Source organism: Drosophila simulans, chromosome X (assembly GCF_016746395.2).
Source record: "Drosophila simulans strain w501 chromosome X, Prin_Dsim_3.1, whole genome shotgun sequence".
Taxonomy (NCBI): domain Eukaryota; kingdom Metazoa; phylum Arthropoda; class Insecta; order Diptera; family Drosophilidae; genus Drosophila; species Drosophila simulans.
In genome coordinates this window covers 14,744,982-14,766,958 of record NC_052525.2, presented here as the reverse complement: position 1 = coordinate 14,766,958, position 21,977 = coordinate 14,744,982, and the positions used below count along the sequence as shown (strand labels likewise).

Here is a 21,977-nt window from a genome sequence, read left to right as displayed (position 1 = left end):
TATATTCGCACACTATCTCGATAGTCTAGTGAAACAACAGTCTCTAGAAACAATTTGAAATCTAGAATAACTTTCTAATATACGCTAATATATATTAGACTTTTAATTTATTTCACATCATACAAATTGATTTCCGCACTATTCGCTTAAATTGTGGTAAATGCAGCGCCAAACGTTCAACGAAAAAAAAAAAAAAAATTAATGCTAAAAATAAAATATACAACATTTAAAGAAATTCATTAACGTTCTGGCATCGATGTAATATATTACATTCGTACAGCTCCTGCAATTATTAGTTTAGAATATAAACAAATAAAACCACCGCCATAACTGCTTTATCATTGTTTTGTATGTAGGTACACAAGTTTATTCACTAATACATTAGTTTAATATTAATTTAGATAAAAAAAAAACAAATGCATAACAAACATTTAACAGAGTTCTCATATTTTTGTCGCCTCAGCTTTTTCTGGTTTTTGTGGGTGGTGTGTGTGTGTGTTTGTGTGTGTGTGGTTTCTTAACTTCCGTTTTTACGCTTTTACATCGATTTATTAGTTTACATCGAACCATATATGCATCTAATTATGTATACATTTGTGTAAATTGTACTTGGCTCACTTGCTACATATATGCAGTGCACCGTGCTTGGCCAAAATCCATCGATTCGTCCGGATTTATCTTAACCATAACAACATTAAACATCTATAAAAAGTGTTCGTACGGTAAATGTAATTAAACTATGCCACGCCTCCTTTTAGTGCGCGTATGAATATAATTGTTATATATGTATGTATGTATATATATTTCCTTTTCATGCGAAACTATGCCGATTTAAGTTTAGGTTTTAGTTCTAGATTTACGGGTGTTTCCATCTCGGTATTATGTATGTGTGTATGTAGTTGGTAACAGTCTTTTATCACGTTTAGTTTGGGCATTACGCACAACGTATGGTACATAGGTTTTTAATAGTATATTTCATTTAGCATAATAATTGTTTAAATCCTCCCATTTACGCTAAGCTTTACTTATATCTTTATCTTCATCCTTTGTGGGTGTTTGTTGCCGTTTCCGCTTTCGATGCAAATTGACGTGACTCTTTTCTATTAATATTTGTTCTACCATCTTTTTGTTTTGGAAAATTGGGATCAGCAAATAACAAGTTGTGTTCAAAAGAATCAGCTGTGATTGGATTAAACTACTAAATATGTGTCTAACATTCTAAACGAAATCGGAAACGGAAACGGTAACGATAACGGTAACTAGTTCTACATGCATGTAAAAGTCCTTCTACGTGGGACAGGAAGTTAAAAACAACAAACTGAACAAACAGTGTATATATGTACATATATATATAAATATATATATATACTTATATATGTATATATGTGAGTGTGTGCATGTGGGCGGGGTATCTAAAGTATGCTTGTCTCAGGCTCACTCATAGGTTGGGGTTAAAGGTTATCTATCCGTATCTGTATCTGTATCTAAACTGTTCCGCAGCAATTACCCATCAGTTGACCGAACGAGAACTAACCCTGAATTATTGGTTCTATTGGTTGGTACGAATTAGGGACACTTTGTGTGTTGGGACTTGAGCTGGCTGCCAGGACAGTAGTTACATATCACATCGATGAAACCCTTCAGTCGAGACCCGATCGGGCGCTCTCCATCTCTCTAGTCCTGGTCGTCCTCCTGAAGCGGCGGCTGCTGCTCCTGATTCCGATCCGAATCCGTTGACTTCCGGGTGCTGGCCTTGTGCTGCAGCTGCACCTCGTACTCGCTCTTGATGTTCACATACAGTTCACTCTGTTTCTGGTGCTCCTGCTGCAAAAGGGTCACGAAAATACGGTCAGCTTCAATCACAAACTGTGTGATTTCCAATATCTCTCCTATATTTCATTTGCTTGTAATTGCATTTCAAGATTCTCGCTGTGGTTGAATGCCTATAGCTTACCATGATCTCATCGAATCGCTGATTGGCATGGGGCAACTCGTATCTCTGGCTCTGTTCCCGCAAATTCCTGGCCACATTGAGCTGCTGGGTAAGATTGCGCCCGATTTGGTCCAGAGATGTGTGCAGCACGTGCTCGATTTCTGCCGACAAATAGTTCAATATTTGAATACTCAAACATTCGAAAAATATCCAGCAATAGTAAATCAAGTTACTAAATCAATTCCAACTCACCAGTGCTGGGTATAAAGCGCCGCTTGGACAGCTTCTCCTCGCTTTCCGCCAGAGCGGTGCTGCCCCTCTTCAGATTGGACCCAACCGCCTGGAGATCGGACGTGGGTGCAACCTGGCAGAAGTCGCAGGGCGAATGGGAATCACTGCAGGTGCAGCTGCCCAAGGAGCTGGGCGATTTGACAGCCGCCGATGCGTGGACACCACGCAGATGCTTGGCCGCCGTAACGTTGACCACACTGATGCTCTTCGTAATCGCCGACTTGACGGAGGACGTTTCCGGCGGAACCAGTGCCAGAGGTGGTGTTTTGGCGCTACCATGCCCGTGAGAGGATAGAGCGGAGGAACCATGATGCGATCGGCCGTGATGACTGCCATAGGGATCACCGAATTCGGACATGCTGCGCCCGCCATCGTCCTGATCGTCATCATCATCCTCATCGTCGTCGTCGTCATCCTGCGCATCATCGTCCTCGTCGCCGTCATCGTGGCCACCATTCTCGCCAGACTTCTGCAGATTTTGGATGAGCCGCAGCACGGCCTTCTCCAGCAGAGCCGGATGCTCGGAGGCGGGCACATCGACGGTCGACTGCGGTATCTGTGTGTTGATGATCACCGAGAACTTCTTCTTCATCTCCTGCACCCGCCGCTTGCCCTCCTCCTCGCCCAGCAGCGTGTTCACGCAGACAAAGGAGTGCACCTTGTTCGTCTCCTTGTCGATCTCCAGATAGCCCTTCGATTGCAGGTAGATGATGTTCCCGTTGCGGGTGAACAGCCGGTAAGTGGACTCGCCATACGAACTATTGCAGTCGTACACTGCAAGATGCCGAATGGATGGGGGAATTGGAATACATACGATATGGTGGACTAAGTCAGGAACACTCACTTTGACGCAGGGCCACGATCACCCAGCGCACATCGTCGTTGTGCATGAAGGTGAAGGGACTGAGATTGCGCACCTCATCCGTCATGTAGCCGGCCACGATTCCAATCCTCTGGTCGCAGTCGATGATCCTGCCGTCGATCAGGTGGCGGGTTTTGTACTCCAGTGTGTTGGCATCGATCAGCCGACTGGCGATCTTCGGCGGACGGATGATCCGGGCGCAGCCAGTCAGAATCTAAACGAATCAGGGATTAAGGATTGTGTTTGTCTCAGCTTGCGAAGATGTCGAAAGGTAACTGGTCTCAGTACGATAGTACTTGCAGCATAAGATAGGACACCATTCTAAAGGATCTTATATCAATGATTCAAGGATCCACTTACGATATCATTGCCGCTAATGGTGTGCAGTGGAATGACATCGTCACGACCGCGTGTCCGCCTGATTAACTGCAGATTGGAGCTGAAATGATTGGAGCGTATGCCGCGCGGTGCTTCGTCACTACGCCGAAAGCAGCCATCGATCTTGACCACTTCGTAGGCGGTGGGCTCCGATCTGGGACCCGCACGAGCCAATCTGCAGGAGAACATGGTAATATACAATCATAGCATATGAAGATTAGGTTGATTAGATAAGCTATGATTAGATTTTGGACCAACCTCACGCGAAAACTGCGTCTATCCTCGCGCAACTTGCGATCGATGGCGTCCTCCTCGGCTTTGCTCCGCTGGCGGGGCTCACCTTCCGCATCCGAATCGCCATGGGCGTCGAAGAGGTTCTCCAGCTCGGTGGGTATCAGCTGCTGCTTGAGCATGTTCTGGTCCTCGGGATGTGTGATCTGCATTATGCTCTGACCATACAGATCCGACTGACAGTGGCCCAGATGCTGCTCAATGCTGGCCGAGATCAGCAGTATGTGGCCATGGCAGGTGAGTGTGAGAAAGAAGCTGTCCAGCATGTCCATCAGGGTGTCCGTGATCTGTGGTCGCTGCTGCATCAGACTGTTGCCAAAGGCTGCAGGAGTTTGTATATAGTATTACTATGCATTTGGAGATATTCGAGATATATCTTACCATGCTTCAATCGCAATGCATGGGCGGCGAAGCGCAGAACGGCTGTTTTGTCCACTCGACGTGGCGACTCCGCCACGTGGGGCACCATTGTGGATAGTTCCTGGATGGATCCGTTCAGTTTGTCCCGCCGGTTCTTTTCCGCTCGGTTTCGCGCCTCCCGACCACTAAAATAAATAAAAAATGAAGTATTTATTTTATTAATTGCTTGCTTGTTCGCATGTAAAAGCATTTTCAAAACCTTTTAAGAACTGGCATTTCATTATGATATGAACTCCCGGCATTCGCGAATAAGGTCAAAATTGTATTAAGAGCTTTGCTTAAAAATGTCAAATGAAATCGTAATAATTTTAATAAAGAGCTGAAGTAATTTACACTTGCGGCATCAGTTTAAAATAAGTATGCATTTGTTATTGTTGAACCTTTTTGAGCGATGATGCTTAGACTAAAATGTCAGATTAATGTGGATAATAAAAATGCGCAATGGATGGGCGACTGCTCGCTGATATGTAAATAATACACAATGTATTCTGTTGTAAACAATATAAGTGATGATTGTGTTCGTTGAGGTAGGAATATGGGTTGTCCGTTAAAAAGGAAATGCGTCTGTGAATTATTGGCACTGCATACTTTTGGACAGCTTTATGGAGATTTCTGTTTGCATAACAGTTCGCAATCGAATGAGACATCACTGCCTACATTACGTATGTACCGTAATAATCTGCAGACTCTCAAAAGCTGACCGACATCGTTTGTCCGTAAGTTGTCCGTATAATCGCATGTACTCATTTATGCGTACATACGTACAGACCTATGTACATCTGCGATGACTGGGCATATTTGTTTGGCCGTTACGCAGTCGCAAGTATTACATAGTGCCCCGGCTAGACTATGACAACAAAATAGAACCCCTCCCGCCGCACCCCCTTGCAACTGTCCGTCTGTCAATAATTATCAGTTTTGCATGGGTGGCGATTCGGGGAGGGGGCGATTCGGAACGGGGATTCGAGTGCAATGATCACGTTCTGTTTGGTGAGGCTTTGGTTCGTTTCGCTTGGCGCCAGTCTTGCGATTTCATAAGGCAATACACTGCAAATAATTGGGTGGTGCATTGGAAAACTCCTTTCCTTACCAACATTTAATTGTAAATTGTAAGGCTTAATATTCTTTTTGGTAACTAATTGAATGACAGTTCGTCTGTTTGAAGGCGATTGCAAATGGATATTAAGGTAATGAACTTTTTTGGCTAATTATTTTCTGTGCGCCCCATTGCATCCGCTTTCGGCCGAGTTCATGAGTAATTTATACGGAAATGTGAGATCGCCGCATCCGATTGGCTACCGCTGTCCGCTGCCACAATGTTGTTTTAGCCCCATCCCGACCAAATGCCCCACTTCACTCCCACCGGCGCACAACCAACCCCCAACCACCAACCCCTATCTCCAACCAACACCCCCCTTCCCCCCCGCACTGATGTAATTTATTTTAAAACGCAATTGCAAAACAAGTTCGCAAAATACACACACACACACATTGGCGAGTGCAAAACGAAGTGCAGGAGCAATTGCAATTGCAATGGCAATTGCATTGGCAAAAGCAATGCAAACAGTTGCACAAAAAACAAAAAACAACAAGAATGAAGAAAAATAGGAATAGGAATAACAAAATATAGCCATCCTAGGCACCGGGAAAGTGCGCAACAGCCAAATAAACAAATGCAACCAACTACTTGGGAAAAATATATAAAAATAATAGTAAACATCTGAAAGTCGATATTTCAAGGGATCGATATATTTTGGCAAACAATTTTTCCCAATTCAACAATATGTCTTTTTACAAATGGTTATAAAATATGAAAAATATATTAAAATATATTTTATATATTATATTAAAACTTTCGAGCTCATTAACAAAAAAATGCAATATTAAGCAGATAAAAAGTAGTGAACATTTTAAAGATAACGAAAGGTAACTGACCTACCAAAAAAAAAAGGAAAAACAAGAAAACATTATTTCTTAAATTTACAAATAAAGCCTTATTCATTTAGCATTCAAAATGGACTCGAAAACGACCAATAATAAAAACAAGCCATTAAAAGTTCCATAAACGAAAATTAATTGTACCAAAAGCACTTTAATATTGTTAATTACAAACTACGAACTATATGTGTTAATTTTTTTTATATCCTGCCATTTTGTTTATGCCACTGGTGCAATGCTCTATTTTAGGAAAATTCATGTTCCAGGGTATTCGGAACGTTCAGACGATTGCCATTGCGATTGCCAATTGCCGATGCAGCGATTTGCTGGCCTTGATTGAGTTAGCACAGTGCACTGCACCCTTGCACTTGATGTCAAATTGTTGTCTGTGCAATTGTTGGCCAAGTGGCCAACGACTGTTGGCTTTGGCCCCTCGAGCTGTCTACTTTTTAGCCATTTCCAAGTGCCATTTCCCCTCCTCCACCTTCACACACGCACACACACACACACACACTCGTGTATTTGTACACATTCGCCGGCTGAGTGTGTATGCTTGTTATCCGTGAGTGTGCGATTGTTTGTTTACTCAACTTGTTGCATTCGCCGCTGAATGGGGAATCGAACTACACTTGTAAAATCTTCACACAGGCACTTATTGATTGCAAATAAATTTAAATATAGATTCTTAGGCTCGAACTGAGCTTTTAGTTCGAGTACAACCAATACAACTTCATTCGGACCACACTGCGTATGAGCAATTTACTTATTTGCTTTCAGTTTGAACTCCGAAGCAGCTACATTTCAAATTTTTCTAAATATTTAAAAATTTGAATAAATACGTGTATCGATATACTATTTTTCAATTATATCGATTGTAGCATAGGAACGATATGTTCGATAAAAATGGCTTGAATGTAACTATTATGTTTGAACTGATTAACGGCGTGAAATAATAATATTTTTGGGATATTATTTGACATTTCAGCAGCAGTGTGCCTCATTTTCTGCCAGTGCATCGCTGGCTTCTCCCTCGCTTCCGTAGTCTGTCTCGCTCGCGCTTTCTGTTTGTTTGCTGCCGCTTACAATGTAAGTGCGCGCGTATCGATAACTGCCGGCACCGCCCAACACCCAACACACCCGCCTACCGAAGCAACGCGCCCCCCGCCCTCCCCCCTCTCAACCGACGGATGCAGTAGTAGCGACCTTGAAGCCGCGCTAATGACGTATCGAAACGCATCGGATTATAAGTTCGAGAGTAACGGTACAGCAACGGCAAAAGCGATACATATGCAAACACATATGGCCAAGTGAATAAGGAAACGAGTGCACAGTGTTCTGTTTATGGTCTGTCAATCAAAGTGGGCGGTTAGCGTAGCGAATGAATGGGCTCGAAAGGGGTGGCCCAAAGGGTGGGTGGACTTGTGCAGCTCTCCTGCAGCTCGGATGAATGGCGATTTCGCTGAATTAGGAACTGCGGCGAGTGCCGAATGAATGCCTGCCCGCCTGTCCAGTCCAGTCGTCTCGTTGACGAAAATAAACCAAACGAAATGTTGATAAAAATATATTAGCAGCGCCCACGGCCTCCTAATCAAGTGGTTTTCGGTGGTTTGGGGTGCTTAGTTGGTGCCACAAGTGAAGCAAGTGCCGCAAGTGCCACAAGATGACGCCTAATTGGGGGGGGGAGCAATCTTCAATCAGGCCAGCCACTCAGCTGGAAGCTGGAAGCTCGGAGTGGGTGCTTCTGAATAATGCCAAATTGGCCACACGACCACCCGTCGAGGGGCCACGGGTGGATGCTGCCCCCCATTAGCGCGGTGGGTGGGATCCTCGCCTCGAAAAGGGGGTGCACACGAAATGCGTGCGCCTTGAACTAGTACATGCCCCAGGTTTTGGATAACAAAGCAATCATTCCAATTGGCGGGCTGAAATATTCCGTTTTCACATCTTAAAGCTTTCAGTTTCATATGTACAATGAGTATCTGGCTAACTGAAAAGGCAATTAATACCCTACAAACTCGAATATTCTATGCAAATGCAACTTGAGAAACTCCCAGATGCAATAAAAGATCAATGGGACTCACCTATTCGAGAGCTGAAACATCTCCATCATGGTCTCGTGCGGATGCGGGTGGTGCGGATGTGGTGAATGATGCGGATGCTGCGGGTGGTGTGCGTGCGGATGTGGCTGCGGATATTGATGATGCAGCGCATGCATGTGGGCCGAGTGTCCGGGGTACGCCGCTTGCATTGCTCCAGGACCCGCACCCGGACCCGAACTGGCTCCTCCTGGCACTCCGCCCGGTCCATAGCCCATGTACCTGCCACCGGACACGGCTCCTCCGGCGGATCCTGCCGCTCCTGCCGATCCGTACGGTGCATTCGGATACCACATATTCGGATAGAAGCCAGGCGGATTGCCATGCGCCGGGGAATGTGCATACGGATGCAGACCTCGTGAGTTGGCCACTCCTGGTGCCCCAGGCATTGGACTACCCGGCGATCGGTAATTGAAATGGTACATGGAATTCGATGGCGGTCGGAGCATCAGATCGCAACCAGATCCGGTGGCAGAGGGCGTCGGCGATTGGTAGAAACTGTTCGCACCACTGCCACTCCCACTGGGCGCATAGTCGCTGCCCAGCACCGAGCTCTCGTTCTCATCCGGATAGTTATCCTCCTCGAGATCGACGGCTGGTGCCGTCTCTAGCGGCGCATCCGCATCCACATCCGCATCGCGATCCCAGGCCAGCTCGTCCAGCTGGCATTCGCTCTTGCCCAGCACAAGCAGATCGGCATCGAGCGCCGGCGGTTCGTCAAAGTAGGGAATGTCTTGCTTGAGATCCTCAATGTCCTGGCCGCGACCTTGACTGTGGCTCGTGGAGGAGTTCCTGCTGCGACTGGCACCCTCCATGTTCTCCAGCTGGAAAAAATAGAGAGAAGTGGACGGGTTCTGTGAGCGATCGGCTGAGGAGATCATTGCATCATTGACGGCTGATAACAATTCTAGGCCCCCACTAATTCTAATTGCCCAATAGATTATTTTCCCATTTAATGGTGGCTGCACTGTTGGAAAAATGGCAACCAAAAAGAGTTCAAAAATTTATTTTCTAATTAATACTTAAAGGTATATAATCTCGTTCTAAAGACTAAAACTAATAATAATAATAATAGTGTCACCCTGTGATGTTAAGATACAATATTATGATTCTTCACTTAATAAATAATAATTAAAAAACAAAAAAAAATAATAGTTTCTTTGCAAATTATCTATTATGTAATGAATGTATTTTAGTACTATAATTTTTTACAGTGCACTTAAGGACCGAACATTGTGTTTTATTGTCCAATGCCGTTCTCAAATTATTATTTTGTTGTATTTTCAAAAAACTAAAAATAGCTGCCAACGAATTCAAATAGTGACCAAGGAAATGAGCGCAATTGGAACTCGACGTTCCTGCGATTTTTTTATGATCGAACTCGTAAAACGCTCAAAACCAAAAAAAAAAACGATTTTTGAAAAGTCATGGGTGGCGGCACAGGGAAGGGATTCACTTTTCTTTTTTTTTTTTTGGTTGAATGACACAAGCAAAAGTCAAAGAAGTCCACGTTATTTATATGCGAATCCTATCCAAGTGTCGCCTATAAATAATTCAAAACACTACTATATATATGTACAAACATGGACCTGCTCAGATCACACACAAGAATATAACCATCTATTCAGGGCAGATCTTTGAACTATATTTACTATGTATTATTTTCTTGCCTCTCTGATTCACATGACAATCGCATTTGTGGGTCGAGGGAATCGCGGGGAGTTCTGGTCATAAATTCTGTATTTTTTTGCCCTCGAGCTGGCTGTTTATTTGTTTTCCCTTGTGGACAATTGAAGCTTTCCATTAACATATATATATAAAAAAAAACTATCATTGCCGTGGGAAAAGGTGCTTGGTTCTTGAAGAATATACGCTAATACAAAATAATTTAATTTATTTAATTTAATAAATCCTTGAACAATCGCATTCAATTTGATATTTATATATACATTTTAGTATATTTTATTATTAATTTAAATCTTGTTTTAAGATATCAAGCTTAATATCACTTTTCAATTTTGTTCATCATAGTTTTCTAGGAAATATCGTTTTTAATTAATGGCTTAATTAAAAACGAATTCATTTCACTTATGTATTCGTTGGCAGGAATTTCGATATTGAAAGAGATATGACATAAACAAATAAAGATATAGTTAAATTTATTGTGCGAGTACACAGTAAGAAATGACAATATGTATGCTCTTAAATATTTGATGATATATACCCGTAACTATTTATAATTTATAATACTGCTTGGCTTGTAATTAACTTTCTAGCCTGCTATCAAAACGCTTTACCTAGCAAAAATAGACTGGAAATGGCCATATGACAATTAAAAAAAGGGTGATAAATTACGAAATAAGACTACATGGTCAACAAGGAAGTCAACAGCCACTCGACAACTAAGTAATATGCAATCCAGGCATTTCTTTTGCCAGTTGTTATCATCGTCGATTGCCGTAATAATTGCGCTTCTTTTCTTTATTAGTTTATTTTGCTGTTGCACATTTTTTTTCCCTTTTCCGCCATTCCAAATTTGTTTTGCAATTGTTCTCGAGTGGCGGGTAAAACAGCGGTCATAAAGACAACGAGGGTAGACATGTCAATTGCTGCCAAAATCGCCAGACGGCGTTTGTGCCACAGCGGGTGGCTGCCACTCTGCCACTTTGCCACTTTGCATGGCTGAATCTGTCGGTGCAATGGGGCGTATACGCAACGCATTGGCGATGGGTAGATACAACAAGTGGGTGGATTTACTTTTCTCAGTTCGTTTCTATACTAACAGCACTGAATATATGATGTAGTTCTTGAGCTGCAACGCGGTGATCGCTATGTTGGTGCAACGGGGCGTATACGCAATGTGATGAAAACCAAACGATTTGAAGTGCTCAAACTAAAAAGTTCTTAACTTATGATTTATTTGAAGATCTAAGTTTCGAATCATATATTTAGGCAAATTACTCTCTAGCACTTTTCGAGTTTTTACTGCCCAACTATTTGCAACTATTTTCGAAACCCTATCATTAGAGTAATTGCATACGAGAATAGATCAAGATAAGTGTTGGAAAACTAATCAGCCCTTTTTCAAGTTGATTTACAATGTTTAAAATAAAATCATGAATGACAATAAAGCCCCTGATTTCAGATTGGCTATCATGCGAAAAAATCGCCCTAATTGCTCTTATCTTGAGGAACTATTTCGACAATTGTAAAGTGGCACACGACACGCCTTCAAAACTCTATGGCCCGCAAATCGATAAAGTTCGCAAATGGGTTAGCCCAAAAAAAAATTGCCATTGCGATTGGCCATATAAATTTTGGGTATATTCGTGTGCGATGAGCACATTCATACATACATACAAATACAGACTCGTGTGAGCGCAGGGCAATTATAATCACCGTACAGATATTAAACATGAATATTGCTTTTGATAAGCCGCCGACCGAAGTCGCTTGTTTGCTCCTCTCGATTGCTCGATTCCAAAAACAAATTCCACGACCATGGCCAGACACCCACCAATTGTTGTTGAACCCGTCGCCTTTGTTGAGTTTTTCTAGCATTGCTGGTGGTGTTATGGCCATACGTAGAGATATCGCCCGGCTGATTAGACCGCGAAAGTGTTGGAGGTCAAGTTTTGACTGTTACAACTGCGGTTTGGTTCTATGAAATGGATATGCCAATATAGTTTTATTTTTTTTTAATTCCAACATTAGGGAAACCTGAAATTAGATTTCAAACTCAAGATCTAGTTTTAAGACCTTGCTTGCGTTAATTGTTTACCCTTTGTGTTTGGAACGAGTTACAATTCTACCAAAATAGATGACCTTCAGAAGTTGTTATCATGTAACCTAGTTCGTAATCCCCTCTAATCACCATTGTAATCAAACATTGTTGCATTGCCCTCTGAGTCATCTGATGAATGGGTTCTGGCGAGCAGATAGTAACGATAGCCAACTTTTATTTACTCGATAAGGATAATGCAAGTGATTCCCGTAACGAGTGAGTTGGACAAGTCAACAACTTTGGACGGTGATTTTCTAGTATTCTTAGATGAGATTGCTTGGCTTAGATGATAGGTTAGAAATAGGGAGTTTCCAGCTTTTAGGCACAATTAACATGAAAACAATAATAGTAAATATATTTAGGGTTGCCACCTATGTAAGTGATAGTCAGTTGAGATTATCACAGCCTTGTAGAATTAATCCATTAATTTCTTCATAGTACTATTTATCATTGCTTATAAATGGTTGCCATATTTTTGCTAAATAAATAGAAGATTTTCCCAACTAATTATAAGAATTGCTGCTAACCGTAATCTTAATAATATAAAATTATGAATCTTTTGCAAGTACTACAATTTAAGTGTCTTAAAGCAAGACCATCACAACGTATCCAGGGTTGCCACCGATCAGCAGCGTAAGCTTTCTTTTCTCTGGGGTCCCATAAATCAATCATGAAATATTTACATCTAATGCTGGCCATATCAATAACAACAATACAATCATTCGAATAAAGGGAGAGGGCAAAAAATCAATTTCACTTACATGTTTTGTGCTGTTTCTTGTTTTTCTGCATGAAGCTTTCGCTCTCTCTTTCTCTCGCCCCCTTTCTCTCTTTCTTGCGCTCTTTCGGCAAGCTCTCACGCACGCCCTCTCGCTCGCACTTGCTTGTGCAGTTTGTTTACGCCTCTATCCGTCTCGCTCTGTCTGCTTGTTGTTGGTGTAATATTGGTGAATTATATATTTTGTATTACTTTGTTTTGCTCTGTTGTTGTTGCTGTCCTGCAGTTGCAATTTGCTTTATTATCTTCTCGGTTATTTGTGTTTCTTTAATATTTCTTCGTAATTCTTTGTACCTTTGTTATTCTTTGAAAAAAAACGAAAATATTAACAACCAGTTACTAGATTTCAGTATTTTCTTGCACCTAATTAAATTCACTTGGTATTTTTACGGTGTAACAGTTACACTACCGCCACCTAACGGTATTTTCTATCGTATTTGTTCAAACATTTTTGAAACACACTTAGTATTTTTTGTCGGATTTCAGTTGGACGGGTTGGGGGGAAACAAGTTTAGTTTACATATTCATTAGTTAGTCATCTCCGACTGCTCTTTGTTTTAATTTCCCCATTCTTTTGCTTTAAATTTGTGCATTTGTTTCTTTTTAACTTGTTCAATATCAATCAATATTTGTACAGCTGGAGGTATTTTGTTTCACTTTGTTGTAGCTTTAATTTGAGTTGTTGCTTAGCCATTCAGCTTCCAGCAAGTGTTTATTTGTTGTTGCTAAAAAGAGTCGAAAAGAAAGAGAAGAGTTTTAAAAAAGGGCACATTTGAAATTATATTCATTTCGGCTTATTCACAAAAAGAACTATGCAAATAGTTGGTATTATCTTTTGAAAGGCATTTCGTTTAAGATACTTAGTTAATACCCAAACTTAATTTGGGATTTTGCTTCCTAATTAAATGAATACCTAAATTATAATTAAAACTTTTATTTCCCACTAGCTGACGAACGGACACAAAAAATGTTAATATCATTGTTGATCCGTTCTGTGCTGTCACCTGTTGCTTTGTTTTTCTGCAGCTGCCGCTAAATGCTTCTTAAGTTCCTTTTGTTTTTAGCTTTTTGTTATCTCGTTGACTTTGTGGCTGTTTTGTGAAATAAACCGGTTAAATCCAACAAAACAAAAGTTAGCACCACCAGTCGCAAATTAAGGGAATTATTGAACCCGAGTTGAACCACCATTGCCGATACATATTTCACTTGAATTGCTTTCTTTATTTTATTATTATTTTTTTTTTTTGCTGAACTCGACACATTTCGATGCGCCGCCTTAATTTATTATCCTGAGCAACTCGATTGATTGCTATTCCAACTTGTATCTCTAGTTTCTTTGCTCAATCGTACATGTTTATAAGCGTTTTATGGAGTGCGCGAATTCGAGAACTGGAAAGTGAAGCCAAGAAAAGTCTAGAATAACAATGCAATTTGTTAGCTTCTGCAATTAAGGCTACCATTTATTTATATGTTTATGAAATGGGAGTAGATAAACCCCGTTTTTGTAGCGATCTTTTGCATCTGATAATCAATAACCCATTTGAATTACTCAACGTTCTATCTCGGAATCATTCAAGCAGCTAATTCTTCTTTCTTTCTTTACCAAACTATCCCTTAAATGGCATCTGGTCTAGTTCTATGGTCTATGCCCGCCTCTTATCTTCCAGTTTCATCTTTAATTCCTCAAACAGAGTATGTATACAATATATATATTTATTTTGTGCGCATTCATTTCAAGTGTTGCTTGGCAGTCTAAATCAAATATATATATAAGAAGATAAACTTCTTTACGAGTGTCCCCAACTTTTCCCCAAAAGCTCACACAGACAGGCGCAGGCACGCACTTATATTGCTATTTCTGTGTGTGTGTGAGTGTGTGTGCGTTTGTCTGTGTGAATCAAGGACAACTGAATCCTGCGGCATTAGGAATCCCCCTGCGGGGGGCGTTGTACGTAGGTGGGCGTGTGCACACACACACAAGTAGATGGAGGTTCCCACTGCGTATATGTGTGTGTGTGGGAGTGTGCGTGCGTGTGGGTTTGCTACAGTGAACACACGAGGTACTGGATTTTCAAAATTCAGTGCAAAGTAATAGGAAATATTGCTAAAACAATATAGTCCAAAAATGTTTCCTTTACATCAATTATGCATTTTTTTTTTTTTTTTTTGATACATCCCATTTTAAGAATAAGTGTTGGAAAAGATCCCCTAAATCTGCTTTGTGTACGCATGTAAACCCTTTTTAATGCCTTTCGCTTTCTAGTTTTTCCTAATGTAAGCTCCACTCGCTTTTCAGGGACATCGCAGGCACGCAGAAAATCTTTGCAAACATTTTTTTTTTCCTCGGCTTTTTGTTTGTGCTGTGTGGTTGACACAAGCACCACCCCAAGCAGCACAGCACCTCGAACCACCCAACCAACCATCGTAAAGCTGCAGTGGCTCCGGTCCTGGAGCAGTATCTGTATCTGTAGCTATAGCTGTAGCTGTATCTGTATCTGTATCTGGTCTGTATGGTTCTGGAACTGGGGTCCGAGTTTTGGGGCCTGGGTCAATCACCCGCCAGCGGGTCGTAATTGCAGAAAGAGGGGTACAAAAACAGCACAAAGCACACACGCAAAAATAACAACAAAAAATTAAAATGTAATATAAAAACCTTTTCTGCTCAACGCTTTTTATAATTTTTTTTTTTTTTTTGTTATATTTTTTATTTTTTGCACTTGCCCATTTTTGTGTTTGTATTACGGCGGGGCGACGTAGATGAGAAAGAATAAAACAAAAATAAATTCAAGTGCTCCGTCAAAATAAAGCAGAAAAATAAGCAAAGAAGAATGAGAACGGCAGAAATGGGCGAGAAAAAGGCGAAAAGCTATTTGCCAGACAACGACAACGAACTTTGCGACTACAGGGGATTTGCAGGGGATAATCGGCGGAGAAGCGCGAGAGAACCCAAAGCGAACGACACACCGAGTGAAGAGAGTATTCGCTCAGCGGTAACAAAATAAATAAATTATATAATTTGCTTTGACGTTTGACGTATCCCCCCCCCCCCCTTCCCAGAACCCCAATACCCCAATCCCCCTTCCACACTTTCGGTTTGTTTACATTTGCAATAGTTAAAGTTACATCGAATGGAGCGCGTTAGATTGGGTTTGAACCGCGGGGCGTATACGCAATATTACGTATACGTCTCGCTGCGCGCCATTGTATGGAAATCATTTATAAATAGAGCAAAAAAAAAAAAAGCAAAAATGCCTGCTAATAGATCATTAGAGTGGATCATTTTGCCAGTGCCGAACGGGTTTTCTTTGGAATGATGGGGGGCGGGGGGTTGGCTTGGAATTGTGGTTGGGGTGGTTGACTTATAGGCGATATGCCTTGGCAGCCCCTTTGATGCTAGCAAAATTCCAAGTATGCTAATGAATGAACTGCATTGAATTTGAGACATTTCCACCCCAGCCTTATCGTTTTTATCAACTCTTAAAATATTATTCAGATGGTGTCGGTTTATATACTTCCTTGAACTTGACACCTCTTCTAAGCTATGCGGTTGCACAAAATATAAAACGTCTTTGCCAATTTGCTTAGGAACCACAGAAACATATTTTTGTGGAAAGTTGATGGCAGGAAGTGGTAACTTACTAAAGCGTTTTTACTCTTCAAGCGGAATTTTTAAATTATAATAAATATATAGAAATTAATGCAAAATTTTTTAGCTAGCATCTTAGTATTGATTTCAATTGAAAATATGTAAAAAAATGTCCTCGTAGGGCTAATTACAAAAGCCGCTTTATACAGCAACAATCAAGCAAGCGAGACGCTGCTGTTTCGACCTGGCCCAAAGCTGACGTCGACATCAGGTGGTGGCTGGCAAAAAGTTGTCGCAAAAACCAAAAATAGCTGAGCACTCGATGGGGGGAGAAAGGGAGCATGGGAGCAAGGTAGCAGCTAAAGAACGAGAGCGAGCGGAGAAGAAAAGAGCTATTGCGGAGAACAAGCTGGGCGGGAAGAAAGAGCCAGAGAGGGCGGGAAGAACGTGGCCGTTCAAGCACGTTCTACAAAGATTTGCGAGTGCACTTTGCATAACATTCCATAACATTGGTAATATGGGAGAAACTATAGCTATTGGCGCACAGAGATGATCGAAAACCATATCAGTTAATACAGTTACAAAATCACGGAGCCAATAAGACGAGTTGAAATGGAGGGCGAAAAAAAAAGAAATTATAGTAACTAGAGCTTTCAAGCTGATTAGTATATTTGTATTGCTAATCTGCTGAAGAAATAGAACTAGCTTGACCTACAGACACTTTGAGGTAGGCAAACTATTAAGGATGTGAGATACATGAAATTGCTGGATAATTTGCCTGGCCACACGGCGTATGCGTTATGTTGAGCCGCGTTTATTGCACATACGCCATGTGAACCGCGGCTGGCGTGGCTAATCTAAGTCAAATCGATTTAATTAGCATAGCTGCCTAAGATGGCGTCAAGCTATCTCGGCTATATGCGATCCAATCAGGCATGCTAAATTCGCCTCCAATTAAGATTCGATTTATCGATAAACTTGTGTTTCGGCAGTCCACATTCTTTGCAGCTCGATTTGATTGCCCTTAATTTATGATAGCTTACATTGTGTTTTATTCGAAAGAAATTCGAAATATACGCGAGCATTTTTGAAATATTTCCCCATGCTATGTAGTTATTCCGATTGTACAAATTGTGGCGAAAAAAAAGTAGTACCATTAGCTCGCTCATTTAAATTTGCAGAGCATTTTGGCATTCCATTTCTCTCGGTTAACTTTCCCTGCCTTGAATTATGCTTGACTGCCGCAGAATCTGACACATTTAATTGAAAATTAAATATTTAACTTAAAATGGCAACTTATTCAAGTAGTGGACGTCATTTCTTGAGGTCGCCAGCGGTTGGCGGTCGTTTTTATTGTCTAGGTTAGGTTATCAATTGCCGCTGCTTAGGTCCGCTTTCAGTACAGGTTCGGCTTTCCTTTTCCCGCAGCTTTCGAGCGTCTTGGCCCCTCCACAAAATACCGCCTGGCCCCTCTCCACCTCCCCCCCCCATTCCCCTACCAGGCCCCCCTGTCCACATTTTAGCGACGAGCTTTTGACTCTCTATACCGCTTGGCACGCTCAACGCTCAACGCTCGCCGCTCAGCCAAAGCGATCGCTCTTAGACGCGACGTCAGCAAAAAATTTGATGAGGGCGACAAGAACAACAAGTTAGAAAAAAAATATAAATATGTTTACATATACGAACTCGTAAAAAATATAAAACAAAGAAAAATGCTAGGGAAACTGACTGCATATTTTATTGTCCTTAAAAATGAAACAGACATTCCAAATTATATGGTTTTTTTTTAGAGAACTAATGCTATGGCTATAATTTAGAAGCTGCCTATGGATTTTTAAAAAATATTTATAAACTGCCTTGAGATTTGTACACTTGTATTTTTAACAGCTTCCCCTCTTTCAATTCACTTGAATTGCCAACATCAGCATGCGACGTAGAAATTAATTATCAAACATAAAACAAAACAAAAGCCAAAAAGTAACAGAGAAAATAATAAAAATGAAAAACATCCACACAAAAATCATCAACATCATCATCATCATCATCACCATCGGCAACAGCAAACAGAAAACCTTGAGAGCAGCAGCAAAGCAGCCGAACAAAAAACAAAAATTGGAAAGAAAAAACCAAACCGAACAGCAAAAAAAAAAAAATAACAAAAAAAAAACACTTTTATTGATCGGAACTCGGAACTGGTAAATCATTGAAAAACTGTTGCCAACAAATGGCTGATGCTATGCTGGGCTATTTATATTTACTTTTATTGCTATTATCATCCAAAGCTCAGTTCCATCGCACTCTTTCCATGCTGGCCACAAGTTCAAGGGAGGCTAAGAACCCATCATAGAGTGCTCCGCCATATAACATCTATATTCATTGGAATCCGTTGATCTCCGCACACCCATTAAAGCGCAGATCTGGGGTAGATCTTTTTGGGTATGCCGAAGTCGAGAGAGACTGCGAGTTCTTCTCGCTTGTTTTGTTTTTCTTTTCTTATTAAAAATTAAATAAGTCGAAAAAAGAAACTGGAAATTCATTAATATGTTAATTTTATTTGTCTTGCCTCATTGATTGTGTCGATGCGAATGTGATAGTTTTTTCGTATGCATTTGTATGTGTTTGTGGCTGGGCAAACACGTTAATGTTGGCTAAGCAGATTTTCGGAGGATGACAAACACAGACAGTGGGAATGTTTTTCGTAAATCGAAACTTTTCCCAAGTCAACAAAAAACTGAATCGTTCTCGGGTTTCGATCGCGCAAAAATGCGCGCACGCGCCGCTGATTTCAGCACATATGCTCGTACTCGTAGGCTATACCATATAAAACCAACTCTCTGCTCAAGAAAACATCGAAATCAGTGAACAAAAACGGAAATGAAACAGGACCACAAAAGTACTCCGATCAACAGCATCTAATGCGGCGAATTCAACAATACACCAACAACGGTTCACCTACAGCTGCTAAGCTCGAACGTTCCAACAATATTAATTTTGCGCTCGGTGGTTGGTCTGTTGTTGAAACTCTATCTACACTCTAATGCACCAGCACAGAGCTCAAAAAAAAAAAACTTGTTCAAGCTTGTTCAACAACACACCAACAGCGGTTTTTAAGTACGAAAACCTCGCATTGGCAAGAAATCTCCCATTGAGCTTATGAATATACATACTAGTCGTATAATAGGATAATTGGAGTTTTTCATACACCAACGTTTGGTTGTTGAAACTGTGAAACTGGAAGATAGCCCTATAATTACTATATGATTTAAGGTCACCGCAATCTACCTTCTTGATAGTATTTCCTCTCGTGCGCGTTTTTGGTTTGTTGTTTCGAACTTTTTTTTTTTAACACTAAAGCACAAGCACTGGCACAAAACACACACACGCAAACAAAAAAAGGCGGGGGGGTTGTCAAAACGAAGTTTGTTTGTTGCCTGTTGTATTTCGGTTTTAATTCCTCGTTTTGTTTTTTATTATTTTTTTTTTCCAACTTTTATATGGGGATCTGGGGGGCACTGTTTGATATTCCAATTCCATTCGTTAGCGCGGCGCCATTTACGTTGCTCGAGCGTGTTCTTTGCATTTTAGCAGCGGCGGCGACCACGAAAAAGGCAAGTTGAAAGAGAAGGAAACTCGCACAATCGCTCACACACGTACGCAGAGCCAAAGAAACATTCAGATACAAATGCGAAATACGAATATGCTCATAAAAAAAATAAAAAATAATAATAAATACGAAACAGCAACGGCTGGCGAACCGAATTCGAACTCCAAGCTCCAAGCGAACCGAACGAACACCAAGCGGACCAAGCGAACGTCGCGACGCGTCCGTCCGTACCGCTACAGAAACAAAAATTAATTACATATATTGAAATCACAAACTAAACTAATCAGCCAGACGACGAGCGGAGCAGCGACGGCGGCAGCGGCAGCGGAGAGCCGAGCCGAGCGCGAATCAGCTGCCCGGAAAGCTAACGCTCCACTCACGCTCCTCTCCCGCTCCCGCTCCCGCTCTAGGTGCCGCTGCCCCAAAGAAGCAGAAATGGCAGGGAAAAGAGCGCGAAAGATGAAATATACAATAAAAGCTTCGCTCGCCAACGACGGCGGTGCGACAGAGATGGCGGTTGGCCGAACACCCACCAGCAGCTGGTGCGAGCGAGAGCGCAGCAACAACCTGCGTTGGAAAGCTGGCGAGACCTTGACTAAGGTTTCCGGCCGGGAAACCCTCGGCGAGTTCATGCTCACCCAGTACACCGGGAAAAAAAACGTTGCTGAAAGCTAGAGTTCTGCACGAAAGAAAAAATAATAAGCACAATCACTTGAATCTCCTGTTCATAACAATCTCCAAATATAATAATGTATAATTAAAGGCTATCAATTATTTTGATTACAGTTATCTGTAATCATTATAGTATTATTTAAATTTTAGATATTATCTTGATAGTATATAGATAACATAGATAACATCTTGAGTTTGGTAATCTGCGATAAAGATGCTTAAAAGTATGCAAAACTTTTCGCCTACGTTGCTGTCATGAATTGCGTGCTCGCAAATAGATTTCCCCTCATTTTCTAGCAGTGCACATTGACTCTCTGCGCTCTGTGTCTCTGTCTCTATCGTTTTCTCATTTTCTGAGTTTCCTCTCTGAAAAGCTTTTTCCCTTTGCTAGAGTAGAGCCGCAAAAGAGTATTGGTGTTTAGTCTATGAACTTGACGCTGGCGTCTTACACAATGCTGCTTCTTCTTGCCTCTGCTCTACACCAACACAGAGACATCGCAGCACACACACACCCAAACAGGAAGAGAAACACACACACACACACGACTTAGAACGGGGGGAGCACTCTCAAAAAAATTACACTCGCTATCGAAACGAAATGGAACAAAAAACACTCGGCTGTTATAGCGATTTATATATATATATATATATAAATATATGTATATATTATTATATATGGATTGGCCTGATACTGGCCAGATATTCCGAGCTCTAGCACTAACCTAGGAACTGGAAACGGACTGGAGTGCCTGGGAAACCTCGAGAGGAGACTCCGCCGCCATGAGACTAGGGGACTACGGAGACGCCACTTGGCCAAACGGGCCGCTTCCACTGCAGCAACGGCCGATGCGGAGCGACAACGCGTCGTGGGACTTGGACAGATGCCGACCGACTGCCACCGATGAAGCCCGGTCCAAAGACGTCGGATGAGCGGACGAGCAGGCGAACTGACGGACGGACGAACGGACGGACAGACGTACGGACAGCAGCCAGGACGCTCGCGCTCAGACAGCTTTCGATGCGTTTCGGCGAGCGGAGCTTTTCACCACCACTACCCCACTACCCCTCTGCTACCCATCACAGCTTTTCCTCTCCCGATTTCCACGCTTTTCCGAAGAGCAACAGTAACGCACAGGCGTCTTAAGTGGCTGGGCAGACAGGGCGCATACGCAACATTCGAGACGAGCCAACACTTAGCCACAGCCGTCTCGCTCGCGCTCACGCAACTTGGCCACCACACTTGCGGTCACACAAAACAGATCGCATACAAAATAAAACAATCATTTAATCGTCAATATCATTCATGTCATTTAATACAAATCCTTTAATGGGTTTTTTTTTTTT

General features: G+C 41.7%; 1 protein-coding gene across 3 annotated transcripts; it reads right to left on the bottom strand.

Annotated features, from left to right (window-relative positions):
- Positions 1–331: 331 nt before the first annotated feature.
- On the bottom strand, positions 332–21,588 carry LOC6726007. Of its 3 annotated transcripts, none has more exons than XM_016173937.3 (10): positions 21,356–21,588; positions 12,755–13,496; positions 8,195–9,033; positions 4,137–4,300; positions 3,723–4,077; positions 3,447–3,639; positions 3,069–3,300; positions 2,186–2,998; positions 1,955–2,094; positions 332–1,824 (listed from the first exon to the last, which is right to left on the bottom strand). In XM_016173937.3, exons 3-10 carry the CDS (start codon positions 9,022–9,024, stop codon positions 1,675–1,677), a joined length of 2,877 nt encoding a protein of 958 aa, XP_016039378.1. In that variant the 5' UTR covers positions 9,025–9,033; positions 12,755–13,496; positions 21,356–21,588; the 3' UTR covers positions 332–1,674. The 3 variants fall into 3 exon arrangements, with proteins under 3 accessions (XP_016039378.1, XP_016039377.1, XP_044779521.1); XM_016173936.3 differs by lacking the exon at positions 21,356–21,588 and adding an exon at positions 19,640–20,620; XM_044923586.1 differs by lacking the exon at positions 21,356–21,588 and adding an exon at positions 13,776–13,991.
- Between the last annotated feature and the right edge of the window lie 389 nt (positions 21,589–21,977).